General features: G+C 37.8%; 1 protein-coding gene across 1 annotated transcript in view; it reads right to left on the bottom strand.

Annotated features, from left to right (window-relative positions):
* KLHL1 (kelch like family member 1) overlaps positions 1-23,855 on the bottom strand; it is a 181,724-nt gene that overhangs the window by 32,667 nt on the left and 125,202 nt on the right. Inside the window, exon 6 of the mRNA XM_072355084.1 lies at positions 9,379-9,565. Coding sequence (XP_072211185.1) covers positions 9,379-9,565 — 187 coding nt within the window. The remainder of the gene's footprint in view (positions 1-9,378; positions 9,566-23,855) is intronic.

Raw genomic sequence — 23,855 nt, 5'->3', positions numbered from 1 at the left:
TGGAAGAGACATTATCACATTATCCTACCACATCTTTTTTTCTGCCCCCTAGACTGACATGTTTGAATCACACCGTGTCTCCGAAGTCTGAACATTAAAGGACTTATTCTAAGAATTACATCTCTATATCATTTATTTATTGATTTATTATTTCACAAAGCAATTTCAAATTCTCTTGAGGAGGGACAAGCATCAATATTTTGAGAAGCCAAACCATTCCAGATGTGTGGGTTTTTTTTTCCTCAGAAGTGTGTTCTTATATTTTCATTTTTAGCAGAGTGAGGAGGAGAAGGCATTTAAGAATCATGAGGCCAAAAGTCACTTGAGACATCTCTGAATACTACATTCATGATTGAATGTAGTACATGATCGTCCCCTTTCACTCAGCTCTTGTGAGGCCCCATCAAGAGTACTGCACAAAAAAGACACAGAGCTCCCAGAACAGATTCAGAGGAGGGCCACAAAGATGATCAAAGGGCTGGAGCACCTCTCCTATGAAGAAAGGTTGAGAGAACTAGGCTTGTTTAGCTTGGAGAAGAAATGGGTCCAGGGGGACCTCATTATAGCCTTCCAGTACTTATAGAGAGCATTCCAACAGGAGGGGGAAAGGCTGTTTACAAGGGTGGATAGTGACAGGACAAGGTGTAATGGTTTTAAACTGAGACAGGGGAGATCTAGGTAAGATACTAGGGGGAAGTTTTTAACACAGAGGATGGTGACATACTGGAACAGCTTGCCCAAGGAGGCTGTGGATGTCCCATCTCTGGAGGCATTCCAGGCCAGGCTGAATGTGGCTCTGGGCAGCCTGGTCTGGTGGTTGGCGACCCTGCACATAGCAGGGACACTGAAACTAGATGATATTTGAGGTCCTTTTCAACCCAGGACATTCTAAGATTCTTTATTAGCACTAGACAGTGTCTTGATATATACTTTAATGTTCATGGCTCCCATTCATTGAGGCTTCTCTCCTTGTGTCCTGTAAATAGAATGTGACATTTTTCAGACAGATCAACTCCAGAAAGTAGCCACTTACTGGCAGAGTATTTCAGCTCTTAACATTTCAGTATCTAAATCCATTTTGTTCTTACTGTCTGTGACTGGGTATTCCTATAACTAAGAGATAACAATGTTTTTGTATAGGAAAAGATATATGTAATGTACCAAGTACACCGTTCTTTAATGACAAAAAACAGCAAAAAAACATTCTTTTTTTTTTAGCTACAAGTGTACTAATTATGCAGAGACAGACATTTTTTTCTGTAAATCAAAACAGAATACTTAGATAAAAATAAAATATTCAAAGGTAAAAATTAAAATAATCTTAATTATATATAAAAAAAGAATACATGAAATTACATCAAATCTGTATTCCTTTATAGTTTATTCATTCAGTCATGGTTTATTAGACTGTCATAAGACACTGGACATGAAGGCTTGCAGTAGCAGAACAAAAACAAATACATGCATAACTCCAAAAGTAATGCCTCATTTATTTCCATGGAAACTATAAATGATAAACATTCAGCAAGCATTGATGAATGTCAGTGAGAGCCATTTGTTCCACAGAGGAATTTAGTAACACACCTTTGCTTCATTTGCACTTGTGTGTCAGGAATTAATTTGTAAGTCTACCCCTCGGCTACTATTTGTCACACAGCTACAAAGTGTAACAATATTGGCGGGAAGTGTTGGGGTACTGAGTTATCTATGTAAGGATTAATGAGTGCATACAGTAGTTTTGAGTAGATAGAGTGATCTGGAATAGCTGAGTTACAGCCTGTAGATTAGGGAGTTAGTGGGTGGGGGGTTTAGGTGTGTGTATAGGTCCTCTTGCATGCATTGGGTTTTGCGTAGAGGGTGTATGCATCTGCATGGGAATTAGGATGGTATATAAGGAGTGTGACGCAGCAATAAATTGAGAGAGGACCTCAAGGCATCCATGACTTTGTCTCTCTCCCCCGGACAGTCGAGGTCCTGGGATAAGTTGGGTTAATTGTCGGTTACGTCAAGTGGTGACCCTGACATGATAGTGTGCTTGATTTGTGGTTGAGGATTTTGCTTGTGGTGTGGTTGTGGAGAGTGATTGTGTTTATTCTTTTGTAGAGTTTGGTGCTCAAGTACTTGGAGTGGAAGGGTTCGAGGAGAGTGAACGGGCCCACTGAGATGGAGGACGGACCCGGTGGAAGTGGACCGGTTTGATGAATGGGCCCAGTGAGTCTGGAGAACGGGTCTGAGGAGAGGTCCAGTGAGTTCCATTCTTTACCATGGCAGTAGGATTCATTAAAGAGATGGCAAAGATTTTAAAAGTGCTGGTGAAGGATGCTGGGGGCACACTGTCCTTTAATAGCACAGAGGGGCTCATCCAATGGATGATTCAGGGGGACTGATTGAATCAGCTGCACAGGCTGTGGACCTGAATAAGGTTCAAGCCACAGGGATGAAGTTACTATCATCCGCTGGGGCAGGGAATTAAGACTGCTCTTCAGCATATCCCTGCTTGGGGGGTGCTATGAGCTTGCCTTCTCAAACTTTGCATGTCACAGGGTGTGTGGATGGGGGCTGAGGGTGCTGTTTATGGCTCGCTGAAAGCAGTAGAGCCAGAGAACTGGAGAGAGTTTCCAACTGCCCTCTGATGTTCCATCTCAGGAATGCAAAGGGGAGATAAAAGGAAAGAAGAAGGGGGAGGATGGTGTTGATTCTCTGGAGTCAGCACAGGCCTTTCCAGTTGCTGAGGAAAAAGCCTTGGATTCCTTGTTCGCAGAGGTGAGGTCATTTGTCCCTGGCATTGCAGTCAACCATGTGTCAACGCCAGCGCTCTCTGCTCCATCTGCGCCATGCCTACCCTCTGCATGCAGTTCAGGCATTTCCTCAGACGTTAGTATGCCATCGGGCTGTTGGCCCTTTGAAGGTTCCTGGAGGGGGGTCATGGGAGTGCCCCAAGCACTGGGGATTCTGAGGGGGATGATTTGCCTGAGAAGTTGTCAGAAGAACTTTGGTGGCTTTCGGTTAACTCTAGGTCATTAACTCAGGCAGTTCAAATTCAAGCTGCGCAACAGCAGCGGGAGCGCGGTTCAGCAGCGCTGCCTAAAGACCCAGTGGATCATTGGTACATGATTATGAAGAACTACGCACTTCAAGGGGACAACATCCTGTAACTGTCAGAGGGGGAAGGATCTCTTGTATGCTGTGTGATACAGGATAATCAGGGTCGGCCCACCTGGGACCCTTATGATTGGTGGCTACTCAAGGAATTAAGATTGGCAATGGCTACTTCCAGCCTTGAAAGTCCCACCTGCCAAGCCCTATTGGACATGATACAGGGTGTAGTTCACCATCCCCTTTTAGTCTGGCCAAGGTGGTCCTATTGCCTGCCCAAATGGTACTTTCTGAAAGCAAATGGGATTCCTCAGGCTCAGTGGGATCATGTGATTCTTCATCAAGCCACATACACCACGAGACAGGCGATGGGAGTGGTGGCAAGACTTAGTCAGATGAATCCTCCTTATGTAGAAATTAAACAGCGACTAGAGGAACTGTACATGAAGTTTTTATACTGGTTACACAACACACTGAATGTGTTGGGTATCCCATCTGCTGTTAGGTTGACGATGGGTAAGGACTTGGCTACGGTTAATGCAAACCTGCTGTGCATTGTGGCAATTAGGATGCTGCCAGGGGATGCCACTCTATCACAAATGATGGAGGTGTGCATTCGTGCCAAAAAAAATCAAAGTTCAGGAGCTGATGGCAGTGGCTGTAGCCTCTGCTGTTTGGGAAGTTGTTGGGAACAAATCATCTGCGGGTAGATTGAGACCATATTGTTTCAAGTGTGGTGGCGTAGGTCATGTTAGGAGAAACTGCCCTTCACCATCGTTGGTAAAAGCAGCAGGGAATAATTGTTTCAACTGTGGCAAATTGGGCCACCTTGCTTGGGACTGTGCAGCAGGGTCGGGAAACTGCAAACAGAGTGTCGCTCTGGGTGCAAGGATACAAATATGAACCAAAAGTATCACCCAATGGCCATTCCTGGCAATGCCATGTTTCCTTGGGCCCTGTTTGTTGCCTGGGAGGAGAGGCCAAAGTCCTCCTCATCACAACCTCCCTTCAAGAAGTTGTAGAGTTTAATGAGGTTTCCCCTGAGGATGATTACATCTCTGCTCCTGCTGGCCATGCAATTTCTAATGCAGGCCAGAATACCATTGGCCTTCTTGGCCTCCTGGGCACGCTGCTGGCTCATGTTCAGCCAAGCATCAACCAACACCCCCAGGTCCCTTTCCTCTTCACAGTCATCCAGACACTCTGCCCCAAGACTATATCTCTGCATAGGGCTATTGTGGCCAAAGTGCAAGACCTGGCACTTGGCCTTGTTGAACCTCATAGCATTCACCTCAGCCCAGCAATCCAGCTTATCTAGATCCCTCTGAAAGGCCTCCCTACCCTCAGACAGATCGGCACTACCTCCCATATTGGTGTCATCTGCAAATTTACTGAGGGTACACTCAATCCCATCATCTAGGTCATCAATGAAGATATTAAACAAAATGGGCCCCAGTAACGACCCCTGGCGGACACAACCTGTAACAGGTCACCAGCTAGACTTAACTCCATTAACCACTACCAGCTAGGCACGGCCCTCTAGTCAGCTGCTTACCCAAAAAAGGGTATATCTGTCCAGGCCACAGACAGCCAGTTTCCCCAGGAGATGGTTAGTGGATAAAATAAGCTAAGTACATCACTGAACACTCCAATTTTATTTATTTATTTATTTATTTATTTCCTTTAGTTATCTTTTGTAAGCTTGTACAATTAAGATGTAGTTTTGGTGAAACCTCTGCATATTCCATTTCAACTACATATAAATGTGGGTATGTTGGCATATAGAAATTGAAAACTGCCTCAGTCACTGACATGGATGCCTAACCAATCAATTAAAATGAAACAAAACAAAAACAGAAACAGACCAACAAAAACAAACAAGAGAAACCAAACCTTGCAAAACCGCAAAACAATAAAATGCCATCTTTGTGTTCAAGACAGATATTTTCTTAAGAAAGATTTTTATTTTTTTTCCCATGTTTAAAACGATACCAGTATTTAAAACCACAAAGAAAGGTAGGAGTACTACATTTATCATTTCAAGGATTTTCCTCCCTCCCCACCCCAGACTTTCTGCTGATTTTACAATTATTAAAACTGTTGCTGATGCATAGTTGTCTGTTTTGCTTAAGATTTAACGATGCTGCTATGATTAGGTGACCTTGATGTAGTGATCTGCAACATTACATCGCAAGCTTAAAGGATAGTTACTCAAGTGGAATGAATGTGACCTAAGTAGGTTACTGATGCAGGTATCAAGTAAAGAAAGAATGAAACAAAAACAGAACAACTGTCACTGCTGCTCTCATTATTTTGACTGTAAGAAATGCCTTTAAGCACTTAAATAAATGGACATAATAGGACATAATAGTCCTTTTTTTTTTTTTTTTTTTTTTTTTTTTTTTTTTTAATGTGTGTATGTACATTAAAATATAAGGAAAGTGACATGAACAAATATCAGAGAACCTTTGGGAACATTCAGATATTTAATATGATAATCTGATAACTGTCAATATTGTTGAGGAAGACATAAAAGGCCACCAGTCCCAGTATTGACCCCCAAAGGACATCACTCATCATTGATCTCCATTTGGACATTGAGACACTGACCACCACCCTGTGGATACAAATTTGCAACCAGTACCTCATCCACTGAAAACTCCATCCATCAAATTCACCTATTTTCAGTTGGGAAAGGACACTGAAAAGGCCTTACTGAAATCTACACAGATGACATCAGTGACTCTATGATACAGTCATGCTACCACAGAAGGCCAATAGGTTGGTCAAGCAGAACTTGCCTCTGATGAAACCATGCTAGTTGTCCCATATCACCTCTCTGTCTTACATGTACCTTAGCACAACTTTCAGGAGAATCTGCTCCATGATTTTCCCCAGCACAGAGGTGAGGCTGACAAGTTGATAATTTCCAGAGTTATCCTTTCTACTCTTCTTAAAAATGGATGCTATATTATCACCAGGGACTTCACATGATTGTCATGACTTTTCAAAGATTGGCTCAGTGACCACATCAGAGTGGCTCAGTGACCACATCAGCCAATATTCTATGGTCTCTGAGATGCTAGTATACTAGACTACCTTGCTCATCAACAGAAGTTACCATGTGGGAACATACAGGATAAAGATACTAATATATCTAAGTGTATTCTACATATCTTCATGTATTTATCACAATAATAAGGAATGTCTTTCAAAAGCAAAATAAGGCAATATCTGAAACACTGCTTCAGCAGGGTAATTAATAATTCAGATTCGTTTTCTGCACTAAGTTGCTAACATCTGCCAGTTTACAACAGGGAATACTAATCTTAAATTTAGTGTTCCTATCCTCCCTTACAAAAGCTACAGTTATGAAATATAAGGTTTTTACTATTCCAGAACATACTTTTGTCCTCTGTGATTGAGATGTCATTTTCCTAGAAGAGGTTTTTGCTCAAGTAATTTTTCATTTTTACTCTCTTTGTATTTACTTAAAAACTATGAGTCAGCAAATCATAAACTAATCTAGGACTTTGATCCTCCAAAATATTATATACCAGTCTGCTGGGATCTTTTTATTTTTTTTATTATTTTTTTTTTTTCTGCTTTCTTTTCCAAAGGATACTCCTTTTCCTTTAGTATTGACAGGTTGAAATATTTCCGTAGAGATCATCCATATTCTGTCATTAACATAACACCGTCCAATTGTTTATGCAAATCTTCTCTAGTGGTCTAAGTATATTACTCCTACTGCATTTGCTAAGATAGACTGTACAGATTGTGTTCTACCACCCAGCTTTTGTTCTGTGTTTGGGATTGCAAGAGCATTGCCAGTGTTTTTGCATTCTCAGAAATTGACAGATGTCACTTCATGCATTTACTCATTTATTTCAGCCTAACATAAGCCTTTTTAGCTGCATCTGGACATCGTTATCTACTATTAGATGATTAAATCCTTGTAATTCAAGTTACAGAAGTTAACATGACTAAATGGATAGGTAAGGGAAACAGAGTATTATCATAAGCAAGTACCCAGAATCACACCATCCTTACACCTTCCTCTCATTCTATTAATACAATCCATATAAGAAACAAAGAAACAGATTATATGTGTACTTTAAATCAAATAAATAAGTAAACAAAAGTGGGTGGAAAGACATTAGACAGGGTTTTCAGAAGTTGGGAATTAAAATTATTAAATGATCTAACCTTGCTCCATTTCATTCTATCCAGTTAGTACTATGCTACATTAACTTTTCATGTCAGGCATAATTCCAGTCACTGTCTGCTGGAGTTTAATTATCACTTCTTGTATGGAAAGGAGAAAAATTATAGAAGAGATTGCAAAACAAACTTGCTTTAGCATAGTAGGCTACTTTTATGTCGTGTGCCACATAACCTTGAAATACTTTCACAATACCAGCTGTTACACACTGCTTTATACACAAGCTCTAAAATGGATAATGTGCTTAGCTCATCTCCATCTTACGTGTAACTATTTCATATCTGGTAATGAACACCAAAAGGCATTAAAAACACACCATTGTAAGTAACAGTAATCCATGTCAGCATTTCTTTGGAGAAGGTTGTGGAGAAAATAGTAATTAATAAGGAAAAATAATACAACATCTGCATCAACTCAAGACCTGAAGACTGAGGTGCACTGTACTAATTCACTGTAGTGAATTCACAGTGCAGAAGAAGCAGTCTAGGAGGTTTCTGGAGTACATGGAAGATCATTTTCTGATGCAGCTGATGAGAGAGCCTACAAGAGGAGCTGCCCCGCTAGACCTGCTGTTCACAAACAGAGAAGGTCTGATGGGAGATGTGGAGGTTGGGGGCTGTCTTGGACAAAGTGACCATGAAATGGTAGAGTTCTCCACTCTTGGGGGAGCTAGGAGGGGGAACAGCAAAGCTGCTACCTTGGACTTCTGGAAGGCAGACTCTGAATTGTTCAGAAGACTAGTAGGGGGAGTCACCTTGGGTTCAGTCTTCAGAGAGTAAAGGGGTCCAAGATGGCTGGTCACTCTTCAAGAAGAAAGTCTTAAAGGTGCGGGAGAAGGCTGTTCCCCTCAGCCTCAAAATGAGCCAGTGGGGGAGAAGACTGGCATGTATGAATAGGGAACTATATTTGAGGCTCCAGGAGAAAAAGAGAATCTACCTCCTGAAGAAGGGACAGGCTACTCAGAAAGAGTACAGAGAAGTTGTTAAAATGTGTAGACGTTCACCACCCAGTTAAAGCTCACTGTGTAGTCTTTTCCTCTGACTAATAAATTTTTTGCACTTGAAAATTATGTTTCACTTGTAAGATTTGCCTTAATTTCATTTGCGATAGAATTGTTTTCTTCAGAACATCTGGCATGGTAGTATGTTTTGGTTCTGTGAGTAAACAATACTGCTAACACACTAACATTTGTAATTGTGGCTAAGCAGTGTTGTATGGAACCAAGGCCATTCTTAGTAAAGGGCCCTGTTTTCTGCTCAGGTGGAAAGTGCAGGTAAATTGTTTGCACCTATTTTTCCTGGGTCAGTCACTCCCTTCACCAGGTGCTCAATCATTAGTTCAGGCCATGACCCAACAGTTCCTCTACAGGCCCAAGGTGATTGGAGGGAACAGAATTAGGACAGCTAACTTAAACTGGCAAAGAGGGTATTTGGTACCATATTAGATCATGTAGGAGGAATTCTGAAGGAGGTGGGAATTCATTTCACTCTCTTCAGGTGTTCAGAGGACTATTTGGGCATTGATGGGGTGGAGATGAGAAACTGCTTTTGCATCACTTGTTATATGTATTCATATATATGTTCATTTGTTGTAATTATTATCCTTTCCCTTTTCTTTGTCTTGGCAAAAAGTTTTATATCAACATACAAGTTCTACTTTGTTGTGGTTTGTTTGTTTGTTTTTGTTCGTTTTTGTTTTTTTTTAATTCTTTCCCACAAGAAACAGAAATGAAACAGAATTTCTGTAAAACTAAAAGTAAGGTAAATGAATTTTGCTACAGATACTTTGTTTAATTTCTTGGAAATCACAGTAATTTTGAGGAAAGAATGAACCAAAAACTCATTTTCAGTTTGCTAACAACATTACATTTTTCTTAAATGTAAGCAGATCTTAGGGTCCAAAAGTATTGTCAATTTTCCCGACTTGGATTTTGGTGGCAATTCTACACTGACTTACATATGCTCCCTCCCCACCCTAAACATAAAGTTATTTCACTGTTTTCTAATGAAGTAAACACAAAATATAACTTTTGTAAGGTAATAAATATCCTTCAATACCTTTGTTGTTATCCATTCCTCCAACAGCATAAAGTGTCCCAACTGTAGATTTTCTAGGTTTAGTTCTTGGACTTTGCATGAGAGTTCTTCTCTCTGGTAAAAGGTGATATTTCATGGCTTCCAAAATAAGTTTCTGGCATTCTAGGTCATCCTTAAAAAGTGCATGGTTTTCTAGGTCAGCCAGGATCTGTGAATGACAAGATATGACACAATGATTGATCAAAAATACCTAGATCACAAAACTGATGTCATATGTTTATCATTTTAGTACAGAACATAGTCTTTTGTGTGTTTTTTTAAATTGTTTTTCTGTTTTTTTTGTTTGTTTTTTTGTTTGTTTGTTTTGTTGTTTTGTTTTGTTTTTTGTTTTTTTTGAAGGACATGAAAGGAGAAAATAAATATTTAACTGAGGTTATTCTATCATCCCTTAAGACTGCAATCTATCTCTTCTTAAAAACAATGAAGAAAATAAGATATTATCTTGTATGGTTCAGCCTCCAGGAGCTGTAGATTCCCAACATAACACTGAAAAGATGAGAAGGCATCTGTCTGTAATCATCCTGGACATGCAGCTACACAACATTCCCATATACCAATATTTTGTAATACATCCTTTACTTTTAACAAAATAATAATAAAAACACCTACAAACACAGAAATGAAACTTTATTGTGCAAGTTTAGAATTTATGGATTTCCTGCATTACTGGCAAAATTGAGAACTAATAATCTAGACGATGGAGCAGATCATCTTGAGGGAAATCAGTTGGCATGTGTGGGACAAGTGGGAGATCAGACCTAGACATCATGAATACTTCTATAGTATTTTCCCAGAGAAGCTGGCAGCTGATGCCTTGGACTGGTGCACTTTTTGCTGGGTAAAGAACTGGCTGGATGGTTGGGCCCAGAGAGTGATGCTTAATGGAGTTAAATCCAGCTGGTGACAGGTGCTCCCCAGGGTTGGTACTGGGTCCTGTCCTGTTCAATCCTTTTATCAAAGGCCTGAATGAACGAATTGAATGCAGGAAGTGTTGATCTACCTGAGGGTAGAAAGGCCCTAGAGAGGGATCTGGACAGTCTGGATAGATGGGCTGAAGCCAATGGGATGAAGATCAACAAGACCAAATGCCAGGTCCTGTGCTTTGACCACAACAACCCCAGGCAGTGCTACAGGCTTGGGGTAGAGTGGCTGGAAGACTATGTAGAAAAAGTGGACCTGGGGGTGTTGGTTGATGTTCAGACTAACATGAGACAGCAGTGTGCCGAGGTGGTCAAGAAGGCCAGTGGTATCCTGTCATGTATCAAAAATAGTGTAGCCAGCAGGACCAGGGAGGTGATAATCCCTCTGTACTCAACTCTGGTGAGTGAGGACCTTGAGTGCTGCATTCAGTTTTGGGCCCCTCATTACAAGAAAGACAACGAGGACAGATGCTGGAATGAGCTGCCCAGGAAGGTGGTGGAGTAACTGTCCCTGGAGGTGTTCAAGAAACATTTAGATACTGTACTGAGGGATGTGGTTTAGTGGGAAATATTGGTGATAGGTGGATGGTTGGACAGGATCATCTTATAAGTCTTTTCCAACCTTGGTGATTCTATGATTCTGTGTTTCTATAATGTGTCTATCTTCTTCATTGGCATATGTATGGGAACTGTTGAATCATGGCCTGAACCTCTGATTGATTGCCTGAGACAAGCACTGAGTCAGTGTTCAGAGCACAGAGGAAGACAATTCACCTGTGTGACTGGAAGGGGTGGAGTCTAGCTGCACCTCTCCTAGATCCCATTTAAGGGCTGACTGCCCCTGAGGAAGGATCTCTTTCTGGAGATTGCTGCCTTTGGAGCTTTTCTGTGAGCCTAGGAAATGGGTAAACACTTCCATTCTTTTTATTTATTTACTTACTTATTTTTGTTATCCCTTTCCAGCGTGATAATCCTTCTAGTTATATGACCTGTAAAATATCTGCCTAACCACGCCACTCTGCTAATTGTACATTTATTGATAGTACATTTGGTGAGCCAGACGGGCCAAATATTCTACAGGAAAATGCCTACAATGTCTTTCCTTTGGAATATCTATAAATGGGTCAGGTGGAGAACACTAACCACCTAGATAAAACAATCCCTGGACAGATCCCAGGATTTTGGGGATCAACTTATTATGAACTGACAACCATATTTGAAAAATGAGGTCCCCTATGTGTTATGGGAAATATTTCCCCATTCCACGTGGCTGATTATTTTCATGGATTGAGCAAAGATATACTGATTACAAAAGAATGGCAGCTAGCTGCTTTTACTGTGACATGGATTTAAATCTGGCTGAAATGAGAGCCAATGCTTTCGAAAACAAAAATCAATTATTGCAAGATAAAAAAAAAAGCTAGAGCAACAACTTGGTATACTGATAGGGAAAAAAAACAAGCTTGAATTTTCCAATAGGGCAGGTCCGTAACGTTTCAACGGATAATAACCGGGTTCCTGAATCAATGGACCTGGTCGATCCAGAAGATAAAACTTCTAAATTAGATCTTGAAGCTCTGCTTGCAACAGATCCCTTTGAGATCTGTTCTGTAATAACTCAAAAAACAAAGAAAATACAAGATAGACCAGCAGGGGTGCCCGCTGATGAGTGGTCCCCTGCCCAAACCCATTTACATGTGTCAGCCTATCCATATACAGCCACAGAATTAATAGATCTAGTACAACAATTCAGACAAAAACCCAGAGAAAGCGTGCCCATTTGGTTGTTGAGATTATGGGATTCAGGAGCAGGGAGTGTTATGGTCAGTGGGCCAGAAATCTCTAAATTGGCAACTTTGACTGTATACCCTGCCTTTAGGGAGAGGCTGGCTTCCAATGCACCAATGAAAGCCACTCAATAATAGATTGATTAATGTCAGCATGCCATACGGTTCAGCCTAATAAATTAGACATAACAATACAAACAGATTTCTGGTCCTCCACGGAGGGCCTTCAAAACTGTATTCGCAAACTGGGTATGAGGGAGGCATTTGAAAGCACAGATATGGTAAGATTCTCAGCAGGCATGAGAGACCTAGTCCTGCAACAGGCTCCTTCCCACCTGTATGGAACTCTAGTTTCCATATTAAATGCCCTAGTAGCCTCATAGTCTATGGTCCAACAGGCTGCCCAACTGGTAGCTGCTTTGGGGTAGACAGAGCGCTTTTGGACCAGGCACAGTATTCAAACATTGGAAGAGGCAGAGGTCCTTCCAGTAACTAAAACTAGGAGACCAACCCCATGAACTCCTTAACTGGGACTCATATGGGTATCCCGAAAACAAATGTTTAACATCTTAATCTGGGCTGAGGTTCAATCTGCAAATATTGATCACCAGCCCAATCATGTCCTCCTTCAGCTACAGAAGCAGTTGAAGGACAATAAAAAATTTCAAAATTACCCCCCAAAACCTAGGATATGAATTATTGACAAATTACCAATGACAACATGGAACTTAGGAGATTTTCTAGTTCCTAAAAGAAAAAAGAAGCCTCCTCAAGTGACTCAGGATACAATGCCTGAGCCACCAGAGGTAAGAGACTTAACCATAAGGCAATTTATGGCATGATGGGGGATGTTAGTCCCCCTAGGGCATCCAGACAGGACTGGAGGCCCTATGCAGAACTGACAGTTTTTTGGCCCTGAAAGAATATTCAGAGGGTTATGGCATGGGTAGATACAGGCACAGAAACATTGATAATTTATGGGGATTCAACTAAATTCAATGGCAATAGAGTGATGATTGGTAATTTTGGGGGACAGACCATTCCAGTCATGGTTAAAACTGGGGGCTGGGCATCTTCCCACCCCGGAAGTATAAAGTATCTATTGCTTCAGTTCAAGAGTACATCTTGGGTGTAGATATTTTATAGGGTCTGGCTCTCCAGATGACTGTGGTAGAGTTCAGACTTTGACAAAGCTGCATTAGTGTCTGGGCGGTACAGGCAATATTGAGAGGCCACGTAATGTGTGAACCTATTTGCATGCCGAGACTGCGCTGAACTACTACTGTGAGACAGTATGGACTCCTGGGTGGACAAGACAAAATATCGAAAATGGTACAGGAATTAGAAAAAGTTGGCATAAGACCTGAACACAGCCCATATAATTCCCCCTTATGGCCAGTGCAATAATCAGATGGAGCATGGAGAACGACAGTGGATTATAGAGAATTAAATAAGGCCATGCTGCCTTTTCATCCAGCATGAAAGCTATAACCGGTAGTTACTGCATACAGATGGTCTGTGAATACAGCTGGGAATAAATAAATAAATAAATAAATAAAATCTATTATATTTCTATGAAATAAGTCTACAAATTGTGTTAAGTGTTCAAATCAATTGCCTGTATAGACATATCCAGTGACATCTGAGGTGCTGTAGAATACCCCTGAAACTTTCAAGATGCCACCGGATTCAACACCCTGGTCTAACCTCATAGCTTATCCTACTTGATCTAGCATTTTGACTAGAAATCTCATGAGGTCTGCACCTTCCTGAACAATTTTGTGACATCTCACAAAATGTTCAGAAAAATTTACCTGTTATGCAAATTCTGCATCACAGCCACCAGACCCTTGTATCATATACCCTAGAGCATTCAGAATTGGATCAAACTCTCAATGACCATAGTTAAGCAATCAAGTTCTACTTCTAGGTGACGATCCCTATGATTCCTATGATATGCTGCTTATAACAAATTAAAGCAGGTTTTAATTGCATATGGTTCCATGCCTGTACAGTCTGGAAGATCTTGCACGATATTTTTTTAGGACTCCCAGTTGTTTCTGAAGAAGCAGGAGTATTTAGTCCCCTCCACAAATATACAAATATATGCAAATTACAGTGTCATTAACTAAACATAGACAGCTAGATTTCTTTTGAGGACTGGCAGCTATTTCATCTGAACTCCAATTGCTGATGAATAAAGTGTGAATTTCCTTTATCAGTCTGCCAGCTTTTGGTAGGTAATATGTTCTAGGATACCTAAAACCTAGCTGGTACGTGTAAGCAGCAGACTGCTGCTTCCGATTTTTAGGTGCCAGTCATGAACTGAACTTGAATACAAAGGAAATCATGAAATTCATGAGTTTTTGCAAAGGCTGCATAAATAATAAATTTACTCTTTATTAAATGTAGTAATGCTAGTTTTCATATGTTTCATGTCAGGTTGTTGAAGTATATCCTATAGTGGATACACGCTACATAATGAATGCACAATTAAGGTTAAGAATCATAAATTATATATATATATTTTTGTCAATAAACCTACAGACTGATGTTGTTTTATGACTTTACATACATGAAAGCTAAAAGAATGTGAACTGGAAAACAAAATCAGCTGTGTTCCTTGATGACAGTGTTTTCAGAAGCTTTCACTAGATGTGTTCCAGGTTAATAATGTTTTATAAATGACTGCACGTAGGTAATGCATAGATCAGAAACAATCCCACAGACATGAAACTAAAAGATATATAATTTTATATCTTATATATAATATATAAAAGATATATAATTTTATATTTTATATAATTTTATATATATATATATATATATGTATGGAAACAGAAATGAAGGAAGACACAAAGGAGCTGAAAATGTATGTATCAATATATTTTTAAAAACTTCAAGTATCCTTCAGTATCTATGACCACAGACATTCAGTAAGATATCATATACACAAATATCACATAGAAAAAGTAAGTATTTTGGAAGTTTATTCTCAAGAACCCGTTGCATGTGTCTAGATTTCAGATAAGAAAAAATATCCTTTTGGAAAAAAAATATCACCAAATAAATACTAATACTAAAGTCAGCTGAAAACAGTGTATGCATATACCTATCTATAATGTGAGTGGATAGATGTTCGAGGTGCTGGGTTGTTCTCTTTCTTATTAAAATAATACAGGGCATAGATGGAAGATAAATGTATGCAGAAAACAGAAGATATTTCTGTTCCTTGAGGGCAGCACATTTAAATAGGGCCACAGAACGTGACAAAAGTTAACAGCTTGATATAAACGCTTGTGAAGAATTTGCATGTGAAACAAATCACACATGAAAATATTCTTAAACATTATTTTATTTTTCCACAGGAAAATGGCCATCTCCCACATTATGCTGTTTTTTATAAAAATGGCAGTCATTAAATTTTTATCAGGAAGTGTGTTAAAATGTGTACCAGTCTGACATATTTCTTGAACTTGTATTATAATTGAACATATACTATGTTCACATTTAACTTCATTAGTTTAAATATCAATATTTTATTCTCTTCCTGCACAGCTGCAGAGTGTTTTCATACTGACTGTAATGGATTTAGATAAAATACAGTTTATATATTTATGCAATGCTGTATATTTTTACATTTAATATTTTTGATCTACGGCCAGTACAAAAATAGTAATCACAATGTCGAAAAATCAATTCTCACAAAGGTGTTTTAGACATTATTATATAAATTAGCTGGTTTGGTGCTGCGTTTTGGCTTAGGACGAAAAGAATGTTCCAGTGTTTTAGCTGCTACAGAGCGGTGCGTATGCATTGTCAAGGACTTTTCCGCTTCTCCTGCCCTGGCAGCGAGGAGGATGGGAGTTGCACGATTAAGCTGAAGGGGGTAGAACCAGGACAGCTGACCCAAACTGACCAAAGGGATATTCAGTTCCATATGACATCATGCTCAGGAAAATAACGCTAGGGAAAAGAAAGGGGAAGGGGGATGTGTTGTATGATGGCATTCATCTTCCCAATCAACTGTTACGTGTCATGAGCTCTGCTTTCCTGGAAGTATCTGAACACCTGCCTGCTGATTGGACATACTGAATTAATTCCTTCTTTACCTTTGCAGGATGTTCAGCTTTTCCTTTGCCTATTACCTTGTACTTTAAGCTTTCTGACTCTCTCTTCCATCCCACTGAGAAGGGTGTATGCAGAGGGCTTTGCAGGGTTGAGCTCCCTACCAGGGTTAAAAACTATGACAGTTATTATGCAGTTCATGATGCTAACTAAAAATATTAAAGTGTGCTAGTTAACAATGTTAGTAGCTATATTTCATAACATTAATTTACATTTCATAATATTAAGATTCTTAATACATTATTTTTGTGATTCTTTTTCCTTTGAAGTCCTCAGCACAGTACTCAGTAGATGAAAAATCAAAGATCTGAAGACAAGTCACGTTCAGAGTTCTAAATAGGATGAAGTCTTTTCTTGCAATATGCTTTAATATGCATATAGTACTAATCAACCAAATAGTGCATTCTGTCAGCATTTATTTTATCAGAATACAGGCACAACAAAGATAAGAATTAAAATTATTAATTTCCCCAGAACAAATTTGAGTTTATGTTATTACCTAAACCTATACTATTCTAATGCTTAAGGGAATTAATGCAACTGACAATTTCTGACTTTTTTTTTTTTTTTTTTTTTTTTTTTAATGGCAAGTTTATTATACTAGTAAAGATGAAAGATCAACAGTTGTATTTGGAGACTTCCCGACAGACAGCTATTTCTACAGTTTGCCATCTCAATCTGTGCTCAGGCTATTAAAATATTCATCTCTGTGAGATCTTCCAACCAAATTACAGGTGTTTCACAGGAGTAATAATCAGTTGGCGCTGTTCTGTTGCAAAATACTGACGTCTCATGTACCAGACACTAACAAAAGCTGTGCCTCTTTTGCTTTCTTACATGAAATTCATCCTAGAAATGAAAAGCCATTTCTAAGTGAAACTTCAATGCCCAACTTAGGTTGGACGTTAGGAAAACACTTCTTTGCAGAAAGGGTAGTTAAGCACTGGAATAGGCTCCCCAGGGGGGTGGTTGAGTCACCGTCCCTAGATGTGCTTAAGAGCCATTTGGCTGTGGTACTTGGAGATATGATTTAGTGGAGGGTTGTTAGGGTACTACGGTTAGGCTGTGGTTGGACTTGACGATCTTTAAGGTCTTTTCCAACCTGAGTGATTCTATGGTTCAAAAAAAAAAAACAGGCAAACCTGTGTTTATTTACCTCAAAATAAAATTACATTAAAAAAGAAAAAGGAAAAAAAAAAAAAAAAAAAAAAAAAAAAAGCTTTTGCTTAATTCATAAAATCTTAAAAATCATTTTTGTTAATAGTAAAGAAAAAAGTAGATCTTGTTATCATGGGATAAAATATCTTGTGCTCTCTTTTCAACAATGAAGACAAATTCTAATTAATTCCTTCCCTCCTACACACTTACTCTACCACATTGGCTAATTTGTGATAATCACTGGATTGAGAGAAACCCTGCGAAGTAAAAAAAAACAAAACAAAACAACAACAACCAAAACCAAAACAACAACAGCAACAACAACAAAAAACTGTTGAAATTAAAGCTATTGCTTATAATGAAGTCCTAATAAGCCTACTGGTTTATCTTGTCTTTTTCAGTTTTCTTTGTTTTTCTACTCCATTGTTATCTTTCCTTATTACAACAAAATAATCAATGTTCTTATGTAATCAGGATGCACGTGATCAGCAAATTCTATTAATAAGGATGTTTCCCTGGAAACTAAACTATGTTGAGCTTACTATTTTATAGCTATGACATTCTTAATTAAGAAGGAATTATATCTAATATCAAGTGAAGATATCTGGTTTTACTAACATGCTGAAATTCACAGAGCTGTTGCTTCTTACAAGAACCATGTTTGTGATACTCCAGCAGCATCAAATTACAGTGCTTTGGAATATTGCTAGAATTTTTCAGACTTATGGTATTCTGAGAAATTTTAGCAACTTTCACTGCACTTATTTTTTCCAATTAAAAAAAAAAAAAAAAAAAAAAAAAGAGAGAGAGAAAAAAGAAGAAGAAGGAAAAAAAAAAAGGCAATATGAGGCCCTTTCCCAGCTGTATCTGTAATTTACCTTTGAAACAATGATAAGAGAACTGGCTTGCTTCACTTCAGGAAATCAAATTCATTCTGAGATCTGGAGTGAAAAGTAGCCAAGTACTGACAAAATGAAAGGTAAGTCTAATGAGTACAGAAGAAGGAGTTTGGTATTGATTCAGTGACTGACATTAGGACTGACAGTAGGCATGCTGTGAGACTGCACTTGTACTACTGTGGGCTTTGCCCTACCTGGCTTGCTATCACCCTTCGATCTCAGCTTCTTTCCTGGAGAAGCAGTTCTACTTCTGCTGCTCCATAAAAAACTCCCTTGGCCCATCTTTTATGCCATTAATTTTCAAATATTATTCAGGTGATAATATTATTCAAGGAAACTAATCATAAGTGAAAACTCACATATTCTAAAGAATCATCATCTAATAGAAAGAATGGGTCCTAACCTCTTCCACTGAACCTCTGATATCTAAAATGAAATTCTGCATCTGCTAGGGAATAAGAAGTTGCCATCCACCTGAGTAAGGAATATTCACTGTCCCTTCCACTGCTCCCCACTCTTGGAAGAGTCTACAAGGCTATGGAAAGGAACACAAGGAGAATACAGATTTGTCCCACCTTGAGGGTGAAATGGGTCCATTAGCATCCAAGACACCGAAGAACTGGGAAAGACGACAATATTTTGTTGTAGCAGGAATACTGTGGTAATAAGGAAGAAATAGGAACTAAAAATCATAGCACTAAGAACACAAGTAGATCTGCAGCACCATCAAGGTAAATCCTTTACACTAATTCATATACAGATTGCAGAGATATGATTCTCTGCATATGTCCATACCTATTTAGTGTGATTCATCACTTTGAATTGTCCTTAACAACACATGACTTTTCTATACTCCAAGAAGAATTAAATTCAGTACTCTTCATTTTATTGTAGGCAAAATGTAACTGCCTATTCTGTAAAAATTCCTCCAGTATCCAGTTATCTCCCCCGTAAAAAAGTCTTGTGCTTTCAGTAATATACGTTCCAATGTCATGCAGAACACAGGATTAGTCTTATCTTAATAGTATTGATAATTATAACATAAGAACAAAAAGCTTAAAATATTTTAAATGAACTGTGAGTAAATGAAATGCAGATTAATATGACACATTTTTAACAAAGCCCACGATTCTCTATCTTGAACCAAAATGTTTCTGAAGTCACTTGACATCCTTGAATTAGACAGACCCATTACCATATGAAAGAAAAATCTGAAGCAGGCATGATGTAAAGGTTATATATTGAATGATCTTCCAGACAGATATTTGATCAGTCAGCATCACTCTTTTATATATTTTCTTCCATATGCAGATTTGGTATGGCTGGTCATTGTTGATGATCATAATAATGGAGCTATTGGGAACAAACTGAGGCTTCTGAAGGAAAGGTCATGATTGTTCGTTGTACCGATCAAAAGGAAAAACAAAGAAATGATTTGCATGAATTCCTGGAAAGTATAGAACCATTAATTTAAAACTTTTTTAGACAAAATTGTCAGCCCCTTTTCAAAGTCTTATCACATTTATGCTGCTTCAGCTGATAGGAATATGCATCTCTAAACAGTAATGCTTACTACAGTACTTTATCTGTGTAAAACTGGAAGAAAAATAAGTAATTGTTCCTATGTCATTGTATCGTTTTATATATGAAAGTACTTTAGTTGATATGAAAGTTTATTTTAGTTCATATAATAGTTTATACAAAAGTATTTTAAGGCAACTGATAGAAATGCCTGTAAATTGTCATAACTGCAAATTTCAACTTAATTACAATTAATTATACTTAAAATAATCTTTATTAAATTTAAAATCCTGATTAAAAATATATTTTTGCTATTTTCAGCAATAAAAGTTAAGCAGGCCATGCTTTTGTACTATTGCCTCAAAGTTTGCTGAGGATGGACAAGTCAAGACAAGTCCTGGGCAAGGGATTGAGAAATTGCTTTGTCTGAGGGACACAGTTGGACAAGTCCAGGGCCAACTAGACAGAGATAAGCTGCAGACTGAATGGCCATGAAGTGGTCTTTTGTGGGGGCTTATCTCTAGGAAGATGGCCATCTCCGGGGGTGCACCCAGGGATGTCAAGCAGGCAGGAAAAAAAGGAGGATAAAAAGAAGGATCAGCAAGCATCAAGTTAGGTTTTCTGTCATTAGATTCCTCACGACCTGACATCTGCATGCTGAAGAAGATGCCTGCATGTAGAAGAACAAGACAGGTTATCTGGTTTCAGATGCCTGGCTGCTGCTCTACTGCTGCCAACAGACTCTCCTGGGCCTGCTGCGTGAGACCCTGCTGCTTCTTCCACCACCTGCTCTGTGGACCGGCTTGCTGCATGTGGCCAGCCACACTGTTGCTGCTCCTTTCTGCTGCTGCTCCCCTGCGCTTTTGCCTTGGACCAATGGAACGATGTGTGATGGGACACTGCTGCATCCAGGTAGTGACTATCCCCGCTTTACACAATTCTTGCTTTCTTCCTACCTTTCCTATTGCCTGCTTTCCCCTCCCCATCACCCTAATTCTTGGTAGTCGCCGCTCTCCCTTCCCCATCTTCTCAGCTGATTATTATTTGTAATAAACTGGTCGGACCAACATTTGAACTGTTGTGTCTTAATCTCACGCTGGGTATCATATATCAAAGAACCTTGCTTCCCTCCTATAAATTGGAGTGAGACAGCACTTTATGTTCCAAGGTAAACATAGAAAAATTAAGTTCCATATAAAATAATACTGCCTTGTTTCTTTTAATTAAATATATATATATATTATATATATCTGAGCTACTTCTGTTCAATACATAATCTTGGGTTAAATAGACTAATTTTTAATAATGTTTAAGCTTCTTATTCTTCTTTAGACACTTTCGAACACATCAGATAAACAAAACAGTGAATTAATTACTTGCATTTGTTTGATTTGTCTTAATAGTTTGAAGAAATGCTCAGTTTTCCTAAAATTTACACACACTTCCTTGACTGATCTGAACATTGGTTCTGCACTTGGCAACTGATTAGCAGTTTTCATTTCATTTTTAATATAGGTTAATCGATCTTGCGCATAGGATGTTTTTCAGGACAATACTGAAATGATTTTAAATAGTTTTGTTATTTCTTCTTACAAGAACAGCCAGATGTCAACCTTAATTACTTCCAGTTAAATTTGATCTTACAGCTAGAAACAACAGTATACTGAGCTAGTATTATTAACAGCATACTGAACAGGTCTATTTCAGTATGAATACCTTTGGTCATGCTTCGGTTAATTTGGCTGAATGAATACATCCATGTCTGCTCTGGAATTAAAATGATGGATGATGCAAACAAGATCTTCGGCTTAGTCTACAATTATTGAATAGCTATCACCCATAGTTAAAAACTTAAATAAAATTGATGGCAGATAATTTGAATGTTAATCTCACTAAGAAGGTTTCAATCAGTGAAAACAGGCACGATTGCAAATGTATTGTGACTCTATATTATCATAAATCTTCTTGAAAATTAGATATTGAATAATGAATGTTACTTTTCTTGATCTAGAAAATAAACCACTTAAAATATTTCTTTTGCGTCAGAAGTGATGGTAGTCTGAGTTAATGTTTTATTAAAAGTCCAATAAAATTGAAAGAGAAAACAGCATATCTGAGGCTTTTACCTTTTTCTGGAAGTTCTGAACTTTGTTTAAATCAATTTGATTTTCTTTTGCAGAGTCCTAATTTTTAATCTAGACTAACACAATCCAGAGGGTTCTCAAATCTGATTGCAGTGTTATCCCAAATCACTGTACCTACTTAGTATAGCATGAAAATGATACAAAAATTAAGAACATGAATATAAAATGAAAAAAGAAAACTCTTAGCACATACTGCAAGAATAAAGAATATTTTAATAATATTTTATATTTATAAATATATTTTAATCTTCACATGGAGGAATTTTTGAAATCATTTATATTTTTCACATTTTTGCTGACTCTTTAATAAGCATTATAGGGAGATTCTATTTAACTCCCTGACATACACCCAAGAACAAAAGTTAACATATAAACATACATCATAGGGCTCAAAAAGATCTATAAATGAGCTTTTGATTACCAATCAGATTGCTTTTTTACTGTCTCTTACTCAAAACCTGAAAACAATGCTTATCTTAAATAAGACTGTATATGACAAAACAAACAAACAAACAAACAACAACAAAAAAAAACCTAATAATGGAAAATAAAATAACTTATAAGTTAATTTGTCTTTCAGACAGGCATCATCAGAGACTCCTTACATATCATGTTATATTTTGATTTTGTCTTATGTGTTGTAGATTGATTTTTGTTTCATTTCCTAAGAAAACTACAGCCTAGTTTTCTTGCCCCTAGTATTTCAATTGAAAATTTGCATTTTTTTCTGTCATTTCTGCTAACCATAAACACCCTTGTTGCACAGTTCTAGAATGAAAATGCTTGCATGCTTGAAAAATTGGATCAACACATCTCAGAACCAAGATTTTTCCTTTACTACAAATTATTTCTAAAATAAGTTTTAGATTTGCAGTTAGATTTTCACTAATACAAACTGAAACAGAAACTTTACCTAATCCCCTCCTTAAAGTAAAAAATAATAATAATAATAAAAATAACACAACAAAATCAAAACCAAAAGTTGTTATCTCTTCTGGACTCCTAAATATAGAGGTTGCAAGCTTACAAACTGATCGTATAAACAGCTACAGTTTGAAGTTAATCTCTAAATCCCATTTTATCCAACTGGACCTTGGTAGTATAACTTCAAGATCTTTCTGTTTTGCAAGAATTTGAATAAATTGAGCTACATCCTACACAGTCATCTGCTTTACTAATTTGACTTTGTTTATTATTTTATTTTTACAGGGGCCTTGAATTGAATTTTTAAATGAAGCATATACTTATCCTTTATTATTATTATTATTATTTGTTGTTGTAACAGTTTTTAAAACCACTATTTTTTTAAGGGAAAAGAAAAAGAAAAAAAAAATGGTATTATACTTATCTGTAATTTAGCATGTTTCATTTTGTTTTGTCTTGGAGAGTTTTCTTTAAGTTCATTAAACATTCTGGTTCTTATTGGAGTTTTTTTTCCTTATTCATGGTTAGTTACTGATTTAAGTAAACCAGGTTTTGGCCAGAGATTATTTCAAAGCATTTTTTCTGTAGTAATACAAATACTCAGTAAACAAAATTAGGAATTTTTGCTGCTTGTGTATTAAACTATTCATAATATGTTCAGTATTCAATACTAGTAAGAAATCCCTCAAGTTTCTTTGTTTTCGCAGTGGGATTATTTTACTGTGCACTTGAGTAGTTTAAGAAAGTCTAGAGCAGATCACTCTTGAAATCTACTTCTAACCATTTCTATTAAGAGTAATCTACTTGTAATCTACTGCCTAGACACAGCACACATTCGTTAGTCTGTAAATTTATAATCTGTCCTGGTAAGCAAGAGATAATATGTTGCAAAGAAATCAGTTGCATAGCAGTAATAGTGAATGCTATTTGACTGAATTTGGAAAGAAACCTGATTTT

The sequence above is a fragment of the Excalfactoria chinensis genome, chromosome 1, assembly GCF_039878825.1.
Source record: "Excalfactoria chinensis isolate bCotChi1 chromosome 1, bCotChi1.hap2, whole genome shotgun sequence".
NCBI classification, from domain to species: domain Eukaryota; kingdom Metazoa; phylum Chordata; class Aves; order Galliformes; family Phasianidae; genus Excalfactoria; species Excalfactoria chinensis.
The sequence above is the reverse complement of the archived record's forward strand: the minus strand, read 5'-3'. Positions and strand labels throughout refer to the sequence as shown.